A 17,493-nucleotide genomic window follows, 5' to 3' on the forward strand; every position below is an offset into this window, starting at 1 on the left:
TAAGGTAATAATCAAAAAGGAAACAGGAAATAAGCATTAATTCAGACATGTGAAATCAATCACAGAGGGAATCAAAATCACAAATATGATTAGACAGGGTTTAGTACTCAAATATGAAAACAAAAACAAAACAAAGCAATGCACATTTCTGCTAGTCCACCTCATAAACATTAAATACCTAGTTTAAAAAATTATGTTCTAAGACATTTTCAAAAAAGAAAATGTTGAAGATTTATCGCATTTGATCAAATTTGAAATATACAGATTTGTAATTGAATTGGAAGGAGAGGGTGAAATGTTGCTTTCATTGTATTAGTTTAGCTTGGATACCTCTGTGGCTCATGAGACAGGGCTGAACAGAGAGAAGAGGTCAAGTGGAGACTCACCTTTCCAGCATCTTCATCTCTCCATGTACCATGCCACCATGAGGGTTGATGAGGGTTAGCAGGATCAGACAGCTAATAAATCAAACCTATCCCCCCCAAAAAAATCCCCACAATTATAATACTGGGGCAGAAGATGAGCAAAATAGAGCTTCATCATTACAGCCTACATTGATGTTTCAGAGCCCAAAGGCCTAAGAACAGCATTTTGCTAATATGCTACGCTAAGCATAGAGGATCACAGTGCCAGCTCTCTGCTTACCGCCTCCCTTTGATTACCCAACACAATCCTCTTCTGTAACACCAAACATGCCTTATGATCAGCACATTACAGTAATCACAGTAATGAAGTGTATATTGGTGCAGTAGCATTAAAAGCAAATGAGCGCCACACTGGCAATGCTCTGCACTGCGTGTTGCTCCCACCTACCCCCACCCCCCAGAGTCGGTTGTGTATCCCTGACACCCTTCACAGTGACCGCCAAGCACAGCAGCCTGGAAACTGGGTCACGGGGTGCCACAAATTGAATCTGCACAGGCACAGGACCTGGGGAAGTGGGGCAGGGTAAGTGCAGTATTGACACAGGTGTGTTGCACCATCCTCTACTGCACTGGCTTCTTCACCCCTCACCCTTGAGGGTCTGCACACTTGCCACCCACAAACCAGGTTACCAAAACAGATCAAATGTGCATGCACAGAGCACACACCAATGCTGACTGCAAAGCACATAGAGATACTACAAACCTGGAAGTAGCCACTGAGTCATTAGCTTCCACAAAAGCCACATTTAGTTAGCAATGTATTTTATTCTCACTCCTGTAGCTACTGGTTTATCATGCAGAAAATCATTGGCCCTTATTATCATCCATAACTGCTCTATGCTCTCGTTAATGTCATTGGCTTTATAATCAATGACCTGAAATGTCATACCATAGATCTTTGCATGTTACATGCTACCGTAGCAAAGGATGGGAGCGGTTAGGCTAGCATTTCCACCATGCCATTTTGCTTGTGTCAAACCGCCTGTTAGCCAAGCAGCTAGTTGTGAATTGGAGCGAATCTGGGAGGGGGAAGTCACATCCTCAATGTGCCTCCTGACCTTTCCACGCATATGACCTCTATAATGACATTAGCACTGGAGTCGGCACCATGGATATCAATTACCTCCACTGCTGGGCTGTTAAATAGAAGGCCAAACCAATCGCCTTACAGCCTAGCTGGGCTAATTTATACAGCTCCCTAATGTAAAAGTCTGCTCTGCTCCTGCTCAAAGTGCCATGAGTCTCTCTTTAACTTGCTAGGAGACAATTAGCAGTCTAATACTCTTTCCAAAGCCCCACTTTGTCCTGTTAGCTCAGCATGAAGAGGAGACTTACAGAGTGCCTAGTCTGTCTGGTGCTCTATCACTTCCACTGGCTGCCAGTTATAAATGGAGCAGTAGATACTTACATCGCCAGTGCTGAATGGTACAGTGTAGTTTAACGCACTGTGGTCCAGAGCTGAGCAATCAGCAGTGCCCGTTTCCCTCTCATAACAGGAAGAAAAACATTATGGTGTATGTTTCTACATATACTATTAATGCTCAATGAACTGCTCAGCTTTCTATAAAAGAACATAAACATGAATGCAAAGAAGCATAAAAATAAATGTAAAGTTTGCATGAAGATAGCTTTTAGCAAGAGCATGCTGTCAGAAGCATACTCAGGCATGGAGACAGAACAGCAGTGTGTATAGAGGACTCAGCTGGGCTTCTGAGACATTTGGACTCCTGAGAGAGAACAAACGTCCCCTGAGTAATATCACCCTGCACTGTTTCCCAGACCACAGCTGACAGAGACAGCAGGCCAGTTCAGCCCTGTCTGAAGACTTCGTCATGCAGAGGTACTATATTGGGTCCAGGGTTTGGAGGCATGTTGTTGCCCAGACTGAGTCTGTGTATAATTCATTTGGGGGATTTACGAAGCCTTCATAAAACACCATTTATCATTTATTTCATGAAGTGCAAAAGACACTAATATGATCATTACAGATGGCACGAGTAAATGACAGCAATAAATGACACCAGTATCATCAGTTCAGAAAGTGTAAATGATGAATGAAAATAAATTAGAAATAAATAGACTCAAAATTATTTAGTTACATTAGTGAAACTTATACTCTATACTGTCAGGTGTGAAAATACCACTGTTTTCATTGCATTAGTTTATTTACCTTAACCGAAGTTTTGAAAACATTCTATTTGGGCAGATAGAGACCCTGGGCATGGTATAAACTACTGGACTGTCTTTTGCCTGCTTGAATCAATGGATGGGCAAGGGGCAATTAACTACAGTGTGACTAAGAACAAGAGGATGTTGGACTCTTTACTGCTGCTCTTGCATTCAAATGGTATTTAATGTCAGGAAATGGGCTACATCATACCAACTTTTACCCTTGTACCCTTTCTCTTTCCATCTGCACCTGGCTGCCTACCTAAGTTGTGGCTTACTACCACTCTTGTACTGCCCTCAAACCATTATGATTATTTAGATTTCTTTGCCTTTTATTATAGCAGGTCTTTAGACTTTTTTGCTTTTTACTATAGCAGGTCTTTTCATTGTGGGTATTCCTTAGGACCAGCCTGCCAACAGACAGCAGCACAGTCAGCAGTCATGATATCATACTTGCACTTTTACCGTGTATGCTATGTCTCCCAAGAGATTGCCCCAGATGTGTGTGTGTGTGTGTGTGTGTGTGTGTGTGTGTGTGAGAGAGAGAGAGAGAGAGAGAGAGAGAGAGAGAATGAGAGAGAGAGAGAGAATGAGAGAGAGGAAAAGTAATAGAAAAAAAAATTTAATGCATTATGCAAAACTCACAATTTCAACAGTTCTCACATTTTCATGTTTAAATATAATGGTTTGGGAACACTCCAGGGGAGGGGTGGGGGTGGTGGGTGACAAATTACTCATTGTAACAACCACCTTTGCAGGTACAGGAAGACTGTTGTTTTATCTTAGTCAAACCAGTCCCACTAGAGCTTACAGAAGGAGAAACAGGGTGAATATTTGAGAGAAAGAGAAAGGGAGAGAGAGTTATTGTAGAGAAGGATAAGATAAAAAAACAATAGTAAAATTATTTTAAAAAGTAAATGCACTGACTGAGTGAAAAGAGTTAGAGATGGTGCGCATGAGAATGCAAGGAGAAAGAGGGAGACAGAGAGAGAGTGAGTGAGAGAGAGAGGCAGAGCACAGAAGAGAGGAGGGGGTGGATGTGTTAATACACAGGAACACTGCATCAAACCAGTGCACTGCTCTGAGCGGGATGCGTCAGCAGTACATTCACGTTCCCACTGAAGGACAAAAGGAGGAGACAGAGCAGAGCGCCTCAGCTGCCCGCAGCCCCGTCATATAAAGAGAAAAAGAGAGTGTGGAGCTTGAATGCTGGGGAAGGGGTAAGGACTGTTGCTGTGGACAGGCTTCTTCTCTGGGTGCATGTGTGTGTCTCTGCCTTGTTCTCTCTCTCCTCACGCTTGCCCAGCTTGCGCCGCAGAACGCCGGCCAGCCCACAGGCAGAGCAGGCAAACAGCCACAACTTACTACCTCAAGACGCGGGAAGAAAGGAATACTGCAAGATCTGCACCAGGGGGAACACGCTACAGAGTCGTCTTCGAGACAGCCCTCTGAAAATCAACTGCACATCCACAGAGCAGGATCAGTTGCTCCTTTTCTGACACTGAAAAGAGAGAGAGAGAGAGAGAGAGAGAGAGAGAGAGGAAAAAAAAGAAAGAGGAAGAAAGGGAGACGGTGAGAGAAAAGACGGCGTGAGAGAGGGAGAAAGAGAGGGAGAAAGCAGGAAGGAACGACTGCTACACAGAGCTTTACTGCTGCGCTACTGCCCCCTTCCTCCCCCTCGTGCTCCCGCACCACCACCCCCGAGCCCCCCTCCAGAGAAATTGACGGATTATTGCTAACTGTGCACACGGCAGTCCGCAGCTGCTACAGCGACGGGCAGGAGAACGCGGTGAGTTAAAAAAAGCAAGACAGAATGTCCGCAGTGTGCGTTTGTTCGCCTTTTTTGTATTTCTCAGTGCACAGCTAATCAACTGGACAAGTGTCGGAGGAGGTGGACAACAGCAAACTGAGAAACTGGTTAGTCTTTAACAGAGGAAGATATCGTAAAAGACTTGGGACCTCATTCCCCACTCTATTCTTTTTTATTTTCTCCTTTTTCTTCTTCTTCTTTTTCTTCTTCTTCATTCCTTTGCTACAGTTTATTGTGATTGCAGTTTGGCAATGCAGTCTTGTGAAAAATGTCCAGCGGTATTCAGCATTGGCTTCCAAGGACAATCAGTGGGGGGGCTGAGAGATCTCGTGCAATCTGACTGGAACTGTGCACCTGCTTAGCTCACTGGGCCTTACGTCTTGGAACAGTTTTCCTAAACACTCCTTCTCTCTGGAATTCAAAGGAGCCATTTTGTCAAAGTCATTCACACTCCAGTTTACTTTTTGAAAAAGAAATATTTCAAAATGTTGCAGACATCTTGCTGACCGCAGTGAGGATTGTGTGAAATAAAAGGGGAGGTACAACAGAGAACTCTGAACTAATGAGGTAAGCATTTTATATTTAAACTTATTTCTTCCACTGCTGTTTATTTTTTCTTTCTCTAACCATTTGCGCTCTCTCTTTTCCCCTCCCTTGCTCCCACACTCTGTCTGTCTACTCTTTGTGTTTAAAACAGCACCATCCTGCACTGTCGATGGAAAACAGAATCAGAGTCTTGCTCAAACCAGGGTAGGGCCACTGTTCTCCGTTCCCAAGACGAATCCCCACACGATGTTGAATTATGAACGCGCCACATCATGAGTCTCTTGTGGCAGGTAACTGTGCACCGTGTCTGGAACGCAGCCCTGCTCTGTGCAGTCTACCTCATGGTGCGAGCGTGGAGTGTGTGCGCCGCCCCCACTGGACCGCAGAACTGCCCAGCTGTCTGCTCCTGCAGTAACCAGTTCAGCAAGGTGGTGTGTACGAGGCGCGGCCTGGTCCGAGTGCCCCCTGGCATCCCTGCCAACACACGCCACCTCAACCTCATGGAGAATAGCATCGAGATAATCCAGGCTGACACCTTCCGGCATCTGCACCACCTGGAGGTGCTACAGCTTGGTAGGAACTCCATTCGACAGATCGAAGTAGGGGCCTTCAATGGTCTCACCAATCTCAACACCCTGGAGCTCTTTGATAACCGGTTGACCGTAATCCCCAGTGGTGCTTTCGAGTACTTGTCTAAACTGCGGGAGTTATGGCTCAGGAACAACCCTATCGAAAGCATCCCATCTTATGCATTCAACCGTGTCCCCTCGCTCATGCGTCTGGATTTGGGTGAACTAAAGAAACTGGAGTATATATCTGAGGGTGCTTTTGAGGGATTATACAACTTGAAATACCTAAACCTTGGAATGTGTAATCTGCGGGAGGTACCTGTCCTCTCCCCACTGGTGGGGCTGGAGGAACTAGAGATGTCAGAAAACTACTTTCCAGAGATCAAACCTGGATCCTTCAGGGGTCTAAAATCCCTCAAAAAGCTCTGGATTATGAACTCCAGGATCACCACAATGGAGCGAAATGCTTTTGATGATGTCACAGCCTTGGTTGAGCTCAACCTGGCTCACAATAACCTTAGCTCTTTGCCCCATGACCTTTTCACACCCTTGTGTTATCTGGTAGAGCTGCACCTGCACCACAATCCATGGCATTGTGACTGTGACGTTGTGTGGCTGGCCTGGTGGCTGAGAGAGTACATCCCAACCAATTCCACATGCTGTGGCCGCTGCCACACCCCTGCCCACCTGCGGGGGCGCTACCTGGTAGAGCTGGACCAGAGTACCTTCCAGTGCTCAGCTCCTTTTATTCTGGATGCTCCTCGTGATCTTAACATATCTGCGGAACGAGTGGCCGAGCTCAAGTGTCGCACAGCCCCTATGTCGTCTGTCAGATGGCTCCTTCCCAACGGAACAGTTCTGACCCATGGCTCCAACCATCCAAGGATATATGTGCTTAATGACGGAACTCTGAATTTCTCCAATGTGCTTCCGTCTGACATAGGTGTGTACACCTGCATGGTGACGAACATGGCCGGGAACTCAAACGCGTCTGCCTACTTGAACGTGAGCGCGGCAGAACTCAACACCTCGGAGCACCTCAGCTACTTCACCACAGTGACGGTGGAGGTGGTGGAGCCCACGTCGGAGGAGGTGATCAAGCCCAAGACAGTCACGGCCTCGCCCTCTGTCTTCCAGCCCGTGTTCATCTCCACACCCACTGTTCTGCTGCAGACGCCCCGGCAGGTCAGCGTGCCGACCGTCCGAGGGACAGTGCGTCCACCCGCCAGCTTGGATGAGGTGATGAAGACTACAAAGATTATTATTGGTTGCTTCGTCGCTGTTACACTGCTTGCCGCTGTCATGCTGATTGCATTCTACAAGCTACGCAAGCGACACCAGCAGAGGAGCACAGTGGCGGCTGCCAGGACTATAGAGATCATTCAGATGGAGGAGAACGTCCCACCCAGTGCTCCAGGGACAAGTATACCTGGAGAGGGGGGGATGGTGCTGCCAGGCCTGAGAGATCGCAACAGCACGTACAAACCCAGCTACAGCACCTACAAACCAGCACATTCTGCTCCCTGGACAGAGAACAACATTGGCAACTCTCTGCACCGCTCCTCTCGGCCCTCCACCATCAGCACCATCCCTGAACCCTACATGATCAAAACTCACACAAAGGAGAAGGTACAGGAAACCCAGATCTAACACTCCCATAACTTTCTCTTCCTCTGAGCCCTCTTCTGTTCCTCATGAAAACATGCAATAGAATGCACAAAGAAAAGACAGCGATTACTTTTGTACCCAGTGCAAAGATAAGACTGTTTTTCTTGTACATGCTTATATATAAATATATGAATATAAATATATAAATTAATCCACTATGGGATGGTAAGAGAAGCAGATTATATAAAAATGAAAAATGAATTTAAACTATTTTCTAACTTGTAACTTCTATTTAAGATGGAAATATGTGGAGATACTGACATGACACCACAGATGGGGTCAGACTTGTTTTAAAAGGGCACCCTGAGGTTTTTAGACCATGCTAGACAGGATCCATCTTTCTACACAACTGTCCCCATAAGAGTTTTTACAGGTTTGTCTTGTAAAAGCACCATGAATTTGTATTGTGCCAAATGTCAAACATGCAATAAAAAAGTTTGGTTAAAGAGATATCAGAACTAAGCATCACAAAATTCAGGCTATATTGAGGCAGTGATAAGGAAGTTCCCCAGAATCTGCTGTTCAGTAGCTATCAGCCAAATGGGTTTGGTCTAATGAGCTATTTTGCAGTGAGTGTTTAACTTCATATATGCGGAATAGCCAGCCTTTTTATTGGCCCCCTGTTTCTCAGTGAGAAACAAGGAAGTAATCTTTTCCGACTCTTCTTCCCTTAAAGTCCCATTGGACCCTGACAAATTTGCCAACAGTGAATCCCAGTAGTTTTGGCCATTTCTTTCTCTGTTACGGTTACTTTCCTCATACTTTTAAGATCCCCAAATGCTTTCTTGAGACTTGAGTGGCTTTTAGGGCTAAAATATAGTAAATGTATTACAACAGTTGCCTCAGATTAGTGGAGTAAGGGCTGAAAAGGGTGTTCATTTGCAACAGTGCAGAGACAGTTGCCATGACACATTGGTGTACTGCAAGTTAACATTAACATGACTGCTTACAATTCTTTCTCTTGAGAAGGGGATACAAATGAATGTGTGAATTATGGGCTGTCCTCTATGGTGATCGTTCAAACCGTGAATTTTCTTTGTCCTTATTTTGAGCAACACTATTTTTATGAGGAGTCTACAGAGGTTACAACAATAAAACATTTGGTTTGTATTTCTCTAAACAGAACTCTTTCCTCTCACTTTTTTTCCCTACTTGCTGCAGACATTTTGTGTGCAGTTGTAACATGTTGGCAAAACTGTACGGAAGCAGTGAAGATTAAGCGCCTTTATCAAATGTCATTTCAGAATGAACTACATTTGTGACTGCAGTTCCACCACACACTTTTTTGAATCTTATTCAAACTGCGTGGTGGTGAGAATCTGATCTTTATCGTATTTGTGATTGCATATGGTCACACTAGTGACTACAAAACGGGCATGCTACTAAAATGGGATGAAATGAATAACAAGAAGAACTGAGGCATCAACATATTAAAAATGGAGTCTGATTTTCTGACACAGTAAAGGAAATAACAGAGTGTTAGGCAGGTATTTGATAGGACTGTTTTTGTTCCGCTATAATGACATTCAGTGCTGAGGTAACACAGCTGCATTTCAAGCAGTTGGCTAAGAAGGTTAAGTGCAGCTTTTAATATCATCCATTATTGATCTACTTAACCTGTAGCACATACCAAATTAGGTATCATGCCTGTGCTTGTGTGTGTTAGATTTTAATCAAGTCTATGTGAATTCAATATGTTGTTTTTTTTTTGACTGAATTTCACATTTCCACCAAACTCGTAAATTTAATATTAAATATAATTCTTACAGAACCAAATTTTTTGTTGCTACAAAGTGGCAATTTTAAATGCCCCCTTAGGATGTTTGATTTCCTCTGAGCATCTGACCTTTAACAATATTTGCTTAAATTCATATAAAACTGTCTTGGCATTTCACAGATTTTTTACAGTGTTCTTAGTTGACTCTGTGTATGCTGAATATTAAATCATTTCTTATGATAGTGCATAATGCTGAGGCTGTTTTAGGCTTGAATGGGTACTAATGTGCTATTAGGCTGTACATTTTTAGCATAGAGAGAAGGGGGAAGAGGGTGTACACTGTAATCAGGGCCAGAGTATCTCGCAGCTCAGAGCTGCACTAACCCCGCATTAGTACACACACACAGCAATTTACTGCCCTCCCAGGACACTCAGGCCACAATACCCTCACACCAGTACACCAGAACAACACTGTTGCAACACACATACAACCCCCCCCCCCCCCCCACACACACACACAGATACAATAATATACGGAGATAATTACCAGCTCTGTGGTTTTACATTATTCAGAAGAAAATGTCTTGATGGTACAGCCTTGTATTTGTGGCTGATGAGGCTTGTAAATTTAATCTTTAATGCCAGGAAGAATCATTCTGCATACGTTAATTTGACATGCTCTCTAGTCTAGGAGAATGAACAAAATAGTAGGGTTTCTTTTTTTTTGTACTGGTGACAACATTAAGTTCATTTCAAGTTTAGCCTATTTTTTTCAGCTAAATGTGCTTGTCATGCCTGCATGAAAAACGCATTTTTTCTTATAAAATTCTATATGAAATCTGTACATTTTGAGCCACCTTGTTTTAAACTCCCCAGTGCTCTGCCAACAAGCACCAACACTGATTATTTTTTGTCATTAAGGTTTCATTTATACAATTCAGACTGAGCAGGAAGTCTTTTTAAGCTTTAAACGCCCATCACTATGAGACACGGTGAAGTCAAGCTTCAAATTCAGTACCACATGATCAGAATTTGGCTGTCAGTAGCCCCAGTTTGAATGTTGGGGAATGAAGCGGATGATGGGTGTAGGCCATGCTTCTGTGCCACGGGTGCCCTGGGGCACATGGTCTCCTGTCATTACGCTTATCACTGCACTCCTGTCCTCTTGCTCCTTTTTTTATCATTCTAATTGACCTGAAATTATTGACTTTCCATGTAAGCATTGCCACAGCAAGGAGTCCAGGTTAAAGATGTGCTTACTGGAGAAGACGGCTGCTGTTTGATAGGCTCTCCATGGGAGACTTATCAGCTTCACAATTATCCCAACAGATTTGAGGATCGCTCCACCCACATTTCCCCCCTTGCACTGACTGATATGTTGGTTTTCTGAAGTCTGATAGATACTGATGAGGAGGGCGATGGAGTGGGGTGGAGAAGAGCACATACCAGATGTTTATCAGTTAATGAAGTGTCTGGTCTGGATCTTGGTGGTCTTTCCTCTAGCTGGAGTGTACTGTGACTGCCACTGGCATTGGTGTTCAGAAAGTCTCCCTAGAAAAGGAAAGTCTCCCTTGTTGCAAATCACTTCTCTTTTTTTTTGAGTAGTGGGATTTTAGGCGGTCAATGCAACTGAAATGGTCATTTCTGTATAGTGGTTGACTTACACAGTGAGTTAAACCTCACCACGAGACAGTATCATTGGTAATTGTTTCATATTGGGCAGCAGAGAATAAAACACACACACACACGCCAGGAACTGGAAAAGACCATTTTTGTACATGTTTAAGTTTCCCACATATGATTTCTATCAGAGGAAATAATGAACACTAATGGAGGTGTTTTGGTAATATTCTTAGACAGGTAAATAAAAAGCAAGCTTTGAAAATGTATTTCATAACAAATGGAATACATATAAATTAGTGCTATAACAGCCCCATTGTTTTTCACAGTTGTTATGAAACAGTTAATACTGTATGCATTACACAAGTGACCAGCCATATATGATGTCCTAATTTTACACATCAGTGCCTGACCAGAAGTGTTTGCCTATGTGTACCTATGTGTGCCTATGTGTGTGGGTGTATGTGTGTGTGTGTGTGTGTCCGAAATCAGGACTCTAGAAAAATGAAAATTTTGTGTTTTGTGTTTGCTTGTGTGATATTGGGTAGTCATTGTTCTTTATAGAGAACTTGCATTCATGGGAGCAAATAAAAATTACTATAGAGGTGCAGAGGACAAAAAAAACAGCCATTCTTCTGTCTATATATGAAAACTACAATTTTGTCTGACAGTAATGTGTGGAGTAAAGATGAAATCAGTGGGATTTCAAAGGCTTTCCAGGTGCAGTGTTGCAGTACTTCTGAACAGAAGCCATTACGAATGCACTTTTTGTGCCTGAAGGTGTGGAGCGATCAATGCCATCCCATTCTAGGCTCTATAAAGCCCACTTATTTTGGAGGCCACATGAAATATAGAGGGCAACTGCATTAGGAGAGCTGGAATATGTGTGTGTGTATGTGTGTGTGTGTGTGTGTGTGTGTGTGTGTGTGTGTGTGTGTGTGTGTGTGTGTGTGTGTGTGTGTATGTGTGTGTGTTTGTGCATGATGTAATGGTTAACTTATCTATCAATTAATAGGATAATTAAAAGTGTGCTGCTTATTTCTGAAAGCTAAATATGTGCATCAATATGTGCATCAAACTAGCAAAGGACTATGAAGTCTTACTCAAGCTAATCTAAATATGAATTCACATCTGCTACACTGGGAATGGTAAACTAGTGTGAGTACAGTGTTAAGATGTCATCAGTGGTTCATTTCTGAACAGATTCAGTTGAAATTTAAGCCTTTATCATTAACTGAATATGTGTTACTACTAAAGGTTTAATATGCATAATAATCTCATTAGTCCAATAAGTATATGGTGTTTTTATGCTATGAGTTCAAGAGGATTATTTGAATTTACATCCAAATTTAAATTTAAACATCAGAATCCAACTACTGAATGTAAGTTGGGTAGTGAAACCATGGTTCTGAAATTATATCAACAAATAACCACACAGACAACATTCTGATAAGATACATCATGAAGGAGACAGCAAAAAAAAAAAAAAAAAAAAAGAAAGAAAGAAAGAAAGAAAGAAAGAAAGAAAGAAAAGTTAGTTAATGTTCTGGTAGCTCACATGGTAGAGGATTGTAACAATACCATAGTCATGGGTTTGACTGTCAGACATCACACACTGTCATGCTTATCAATATGTAAGATGCTCTGGATAAGAGCATCTGCCAAATAGTGTAAAAATAAACAAACAATTTTTACTGTTAATGCAAAATGCAACTCTTTTAATAATATAGAAAGGGACGGTATGTACTTTGTTACTCAAGTATTATTTCCTTCACTGCAAAGTTATACAATAACAATATTGTAATCCTGGCTCAGGCAACACAAACTCTTTGCATGTTTACATAATGGTGTGAATATCTGCTCTAATGAGTTGATGACTATTTATTCATTACACATGATAGCCAAGCCAAGCCTGATCGAAAGGAAACACTCACTCAAAACGGAAATAAGGTAATTACCTGCAGCATATGCTCTAGTGCACAGACGGGCAGTGAGTACATTTCCTTGCACACTTCTGAGTGTTCTCTGGTCACAGTTAGCTGGGGGCAAATGGAAGGCGATGGCGTATTTTAAATTAGGGATTCTCTTCACCAAGTCTCTCTCTAACTCAGCTCTCACGCTTGACCTTTTCTAGTGTATACCCTCTCTTCAGTATGTCCCTGTTTTGTTTCTGCTTGTCTCTGTTCCACACTTTCTCTGTTTTCTCCCATCCTCTCTCTCTCTCTCTCTCTCTCTCTCTCTCTTTCTCTCTCTCTCTGTCTGTCTCTTTCCTTCTCTTTTCCTGGCATTATTCTGAGGTAATGTTAAGTCAATCAAGGCTGGGTTCATAAGCGGAGGAAGGAAAGGAACCATACTGACAGAGCAGCTCTTTTCAGCAGTTAGTGAGACAGTCACAGTTCTCTCCTACCACTGGCTTCACCCAGTGTGTGTGCGTGTTTGTGCTAAAAGTCTTTCTAGCACCATGTTCAGTGATTCAGTGTTTGTTCACGTCAAGTTTATAACCACTCTCCTACCAAAAGCTACTTCTCCTACTCCTACTAACAGCACATATGTCAAATGACAACTGATTACATTTTAAGTCATGATTAATTGTGACAGTTTTGTGATGAATCATGATTATATGCATATTTTCTCTCATGGGGAAATCCCATGAAAAACAGAACATTTTTACTCTCCTTACTACCATCAAACTTTATTTAGAATGACATGAAAATGTTAATCAAAAATAATTTATAGACACCTTTGTTAACATCTTTCTTACACAAATTCAAACATTTGCAGTGCATTTATATTTCTGGCCTCAATAAGAAAAAATGAAAGTCTCCTGGTATTACTCTAGTTAATATTCTCTCCCATTATAACAAGATTAAGAAAGTAACTTAAATTATGATAAACCCTTATTTCAGCAATAGAACTGAAATATAATTTTGCATTCCCCTTTCCAAGGCAGATGGAAAGATGGAAATACACACACTAACCAGTAAAAGTGGATTACTTTGATTGCTAGGACTATAACAAGCTTGGGATATGTTAAAGGTAAATTCAAACTTCCAGTTTCCAGCATAAGACTTGGTGAAAGAAATAGAGCTGTCCCTGTTTAAACGCAAAGCAATGCAATGCATATGTGCAGATGACTGCTTATGCAGCAGAGAGTGGCACTTTTATTAGAGAATTATTAGAGAATCACATATTAACAGGTTATAATCATGTTCATGTAGTCATAACCCTAATGCATATTCTGTTGTAACTATCCGGCTTTCTCAACTAGAATATTTGAGTATGCCCCTTTTTTTCATACAGAAATAATTTCATGCAGTAAGATGACCAATGGACTGGGGCAATCTGATCAGCTATTTTCTTTACATAAATAAAAGTGGAAAGTGTTGTATCAGTTAACCAGTTTGCATTTTTATTTTTATGCAATTTAACATTTGCATTTAAGAAGAAAGATTAGGAGGCAGAATGGCAAAGATGTAGCTTTTTAAAGCATAATTTTAGAGACTATACTTCTTCAAACAATAAAAGACAACAGTGAATTAATATTGAAGCACTGAATATAAAACTCTAACAGTGCGACTTGGTGGTTGGAAATATAGCAGAGTAATGCTGCACTTAAGTTGTGCTCAGAGCAAAAATATACAGAGTGTGGTTGACACCCAAAACAGAGTGCAAATCAAAAGCCCAATTCACATCATTATTATATGGGTTCACATATGGAATATCGATTTGTGTGTGTGTGCGTGTGTGTGTGTGTGTGTGTGTGAGAGAGAGAGAGACAGAAAGAGAGAGAGAGAGAGAGAGAGAGAGAGAGAGCAAGAGAGAAGTAGTGCTTTCTCAGTATACGATTTCTTTCTCCTTACTGTTTAGAGACAAACATAATCGTTCAGTTCTACATATGGTGACAAAGCCTGAAAGCCTGCACCATCCGTTGCTTCAAGAAACACTATCAGATCAATGCATTCATCTTGAAACAGAGAAAATGAGAGAGTGACAGAGACAGAAAGGCAGAAAGAGGCTTAAAGAGTAAAAAATAAATAATACAAAAAGTCCCTTTTCTCTCAGCTCTCAATATTCAAATCAAAATCATACTCTTCTTCTCTGGTTCTTAATATTCACTCTCATAATTAAAAATAGATATACACATGAAGTCCAAATAGCAAATGTGCCAGCATTGCAGAGTAAGGATATTGAAATCCCAAAAGTACCTTTTCTTTTGTTGACTTGACAGGATGGAAACAGTGAACCTGGCAAACTCATTTAGCTTAATCCCCACGTTTGAAGGCCCGGGAGAGCACACAGCACAATGGCACTCAGCACTCGACTATACTGCTCTGCTCCAAAATGGAGCCAATCAACATGACCTCCTTAGACAAGTATTAATTTGTCTCACCTCAAATGATTCAAATGTAAGATGGCAAGAAGAGAAAGGGGACAAAGAGTGAGGCAGAAGACAGATGGAGAGAGCAAAAGAAAAAAGAGAAAGAGAGAACAGAAACAGAGAGAGAGTGAGAGAGTGGTGGGAAAACAATGAAAGTAAACCATGCCTACCCAAACATCAAAATAATTAAATGGGAGAAGACATTACTCTAGAGATGTTGGAACAGAAGTTTTCATTTTACATTCAAAATACTGCAGATTGCACGGCACAAACTACATTACACACATGGCCCCAGACCATGAGCCATGGCTTTACATGTTAGGTAGTTCAATCTTAAATCTGGTTAAGCTGCTTTTTGCGTAGTACAGTTCCCTGCACAGGTTCATTAGCAGGCATACAACACTTACCCAGATGCCTCTTCATGGCCCCGTCCAGTGCTAAGGCAGTATTTGTAATTAGCCCAGATCCCTTTGGGAGCTACTTCAGTAAAGGCCTCAGTGACATTCACCACAGCAATGAGCTGTCCTCTATGACTGGGTTAATTAGGCCCTAGATAGCCTGACTCCAATGTGACCTCAGCCTTGCCACAACAGCTAAGATAAAAACAGTATGCTATATGTAGGTATGGTTCAAAGAAGAAGAGAAGAGGTCGTGAGAGTTGTATTAATTTCATTCTGGACATGAAATGTTTGCGATCTTAACAAACTCAATGTGTAAGACTATAAAAGGACTGGGTATCTTACACTTTCTGACAGATTTTATAGAATGTTAAAGTGGCTGACAAAATGAGGATCACGTAATTCCAAACTTGTAATTTGTTGCTGAACAGGACTGAGCACACTGAACCTGCAAAAAAGCACGTACTCTCCCATTACTGGCAATAGCAGAATAAACACAGCAGTACAACAGCTTGTGCTACCATTTGTGCCTATGTAAAAAAAAGGCAGTGAAGTTGGAGTGAGAGAAGTCTTGTAGTTCACTAGTTATGTTTGCATAAGGGAGTTAGAACATGGAAAAGTGGAAGTTCATAAATAGTTTGTCAGCTTGCTTTTTTTTTTCTTTATGTCTTTTTGTACTTTTGTCATTGTCTTAATTTCCATTGGATATTGAACCCCTTTCACATTTGGGTCTACTAGATTACATCCAGATTTCTGTTTAAAGACTCAAATGTTGGACATTCCAAGTGGTCCAAAATTAGACTAGGAGATAAGAAGCTCAAGTCTGTGCCTCATGCACTTCCTTATTTTCTGTGCTGTCTGCTCCCTGTGCCCCAAATCTACAAAGAATGGCCAACAAACAGATTTAGCTCAACTGTGAATTGTAGCTAAATTGTAGGGTTAAAAGTCATATATTGTAAACCTGGCTGTAGAAGGACAGTTGTTCACAGTTTTACTCCTCTCTGGTTGCTAATGTACATCAACTAGGTAATTAAGGATACGAGTTACAGTGATTACCCATTTACTGTCTCAGGTGTGTTGCATGAAGGAACAGTTCATAATCATGGACTGTGCAAATCCATGGATTGTCCCCAAGAACAGGATCAAGAAACTCTGTCTCAGTCCATTTCATCCTTAAGGGTCCAAACACCATGTTTGCTCAGCCTGACTACAACACTGGAATCCTATAGCTGGGCTCCTTCGCTGGCTGGCACAATAAAGTGACAAGGCATTTTAAGCGTTGCCCTCTGGAATAGCCTCTGGCACAAACAATCGATTCCATCCTCCAGGGATGTTTAGAGGTTTGTGATGTGTACCGAACACTGTGGAGAACACAAGCTAGAGAAACACAACATAACCAACATAAAACTAAAGAGAAATTCAAAGATGTCAAGTTTTTGTGTCTTCTGAGCAAAACATGTAAACAAGATAATGAATGTGTGCATGTTCTTCCCTGGACAGTTGAGAAGGGCCCTGGATATGCAGTTATGTCTCTCTAGCAGTTATTAGCCCCCAACTGGTAAACTTCCATTAGATAACGATCATCTTAATAGATGTAAACAAAATCTGTTGACTGTGTACATATGAAAACACATTGCAATCTTGAGTTGCGATTCAGCCCCATCCGTGATGGTATTTGGACTGAATCATTTTCTGGCAATTTATCACCTCTCTCCTGGCAGCCTTGAACATTTTCAGTCGCACAACATTTAATCATATTTTCTATGTTGCACAATGTGCAAAGTTGACAACTGAAAGAATCCAAGCATCTTTCAAAAAAGTCTGGTTTACAAGGAGTGCATTAATGTCTGACATTGGTACCCGTATTTTTAACAACATGCCAAAAAGCATTTTGAAAAATTGGAAAGAATGTTTTTTTTTTTCCCCAATTCTGTAATTTAAAACAATAAAAAACAGGGCTCTTGGGTGTCACTTACATATGCTGGTGCACCTGCTGTCTTTCTGCATTGATACAAAACCAATTCCTTCCCATTCCCATCTATGTTTATCCTTATGATTTAGTGCTGCTTGCTGCTTTGGAGCAAACTGCTCTGTGTTGGTGTCAGACTCCACAGGGGACAGGAACGATGAGCCGAACAACACTAATCTGGCACCATGTTTCATTTCACATGTCGCCATGAATTATTCAGCAGC

The 17,493-nt window shown here is 41.6% G+C and overlaps 1 protein-coding gene across 1 annotated transcript; it reads left to right on the plus strand.

Annotated features, from left to right (window-relative positions):
- The first annotated feature begins 3,673 nt into the window (after positions 1-3,673).
- On the plus strand, positions 3,674-8,312 carry lrrc4.2 (leucine rich repeat containing 4.2). The gene is made up of 2 exons (XM_027009658.3): positions 3,674-4,971; positions 5,102-8,312. The coding sequence occupies exon 2, from the start codon at positions 5,223-5,225 to the stop codon at positions 7,167-7,169; it is 1,947 nt and encodes a 648-aa protein (XP_026865459.2). The 5' UTR covers positions 3,674-4,971; positions 5,102-5,222; the 3' UTR covers positions 7,170-8,312.
- Positions 8,313-17,493: the final 9,181 nt, after the last annotated feature.

The sequence above is a fragment of the Electrophorus electricus genome, chromosome 6 (genome assembly GCF_041902795.1).
Source record: "Electrophorus electricus isolate QZ-2024a chromosome 6, ASM4190279v1, whole genome shotgun sequence".
In the NCBI taxonomy this organism is placed as follows: domain Eukaryota; kingdom Metazoa; phylum Chordata; class Actinopteri; order Gymnotiformes; family Gymnotidae; genus Electrophorus; species Electrophorus electricus.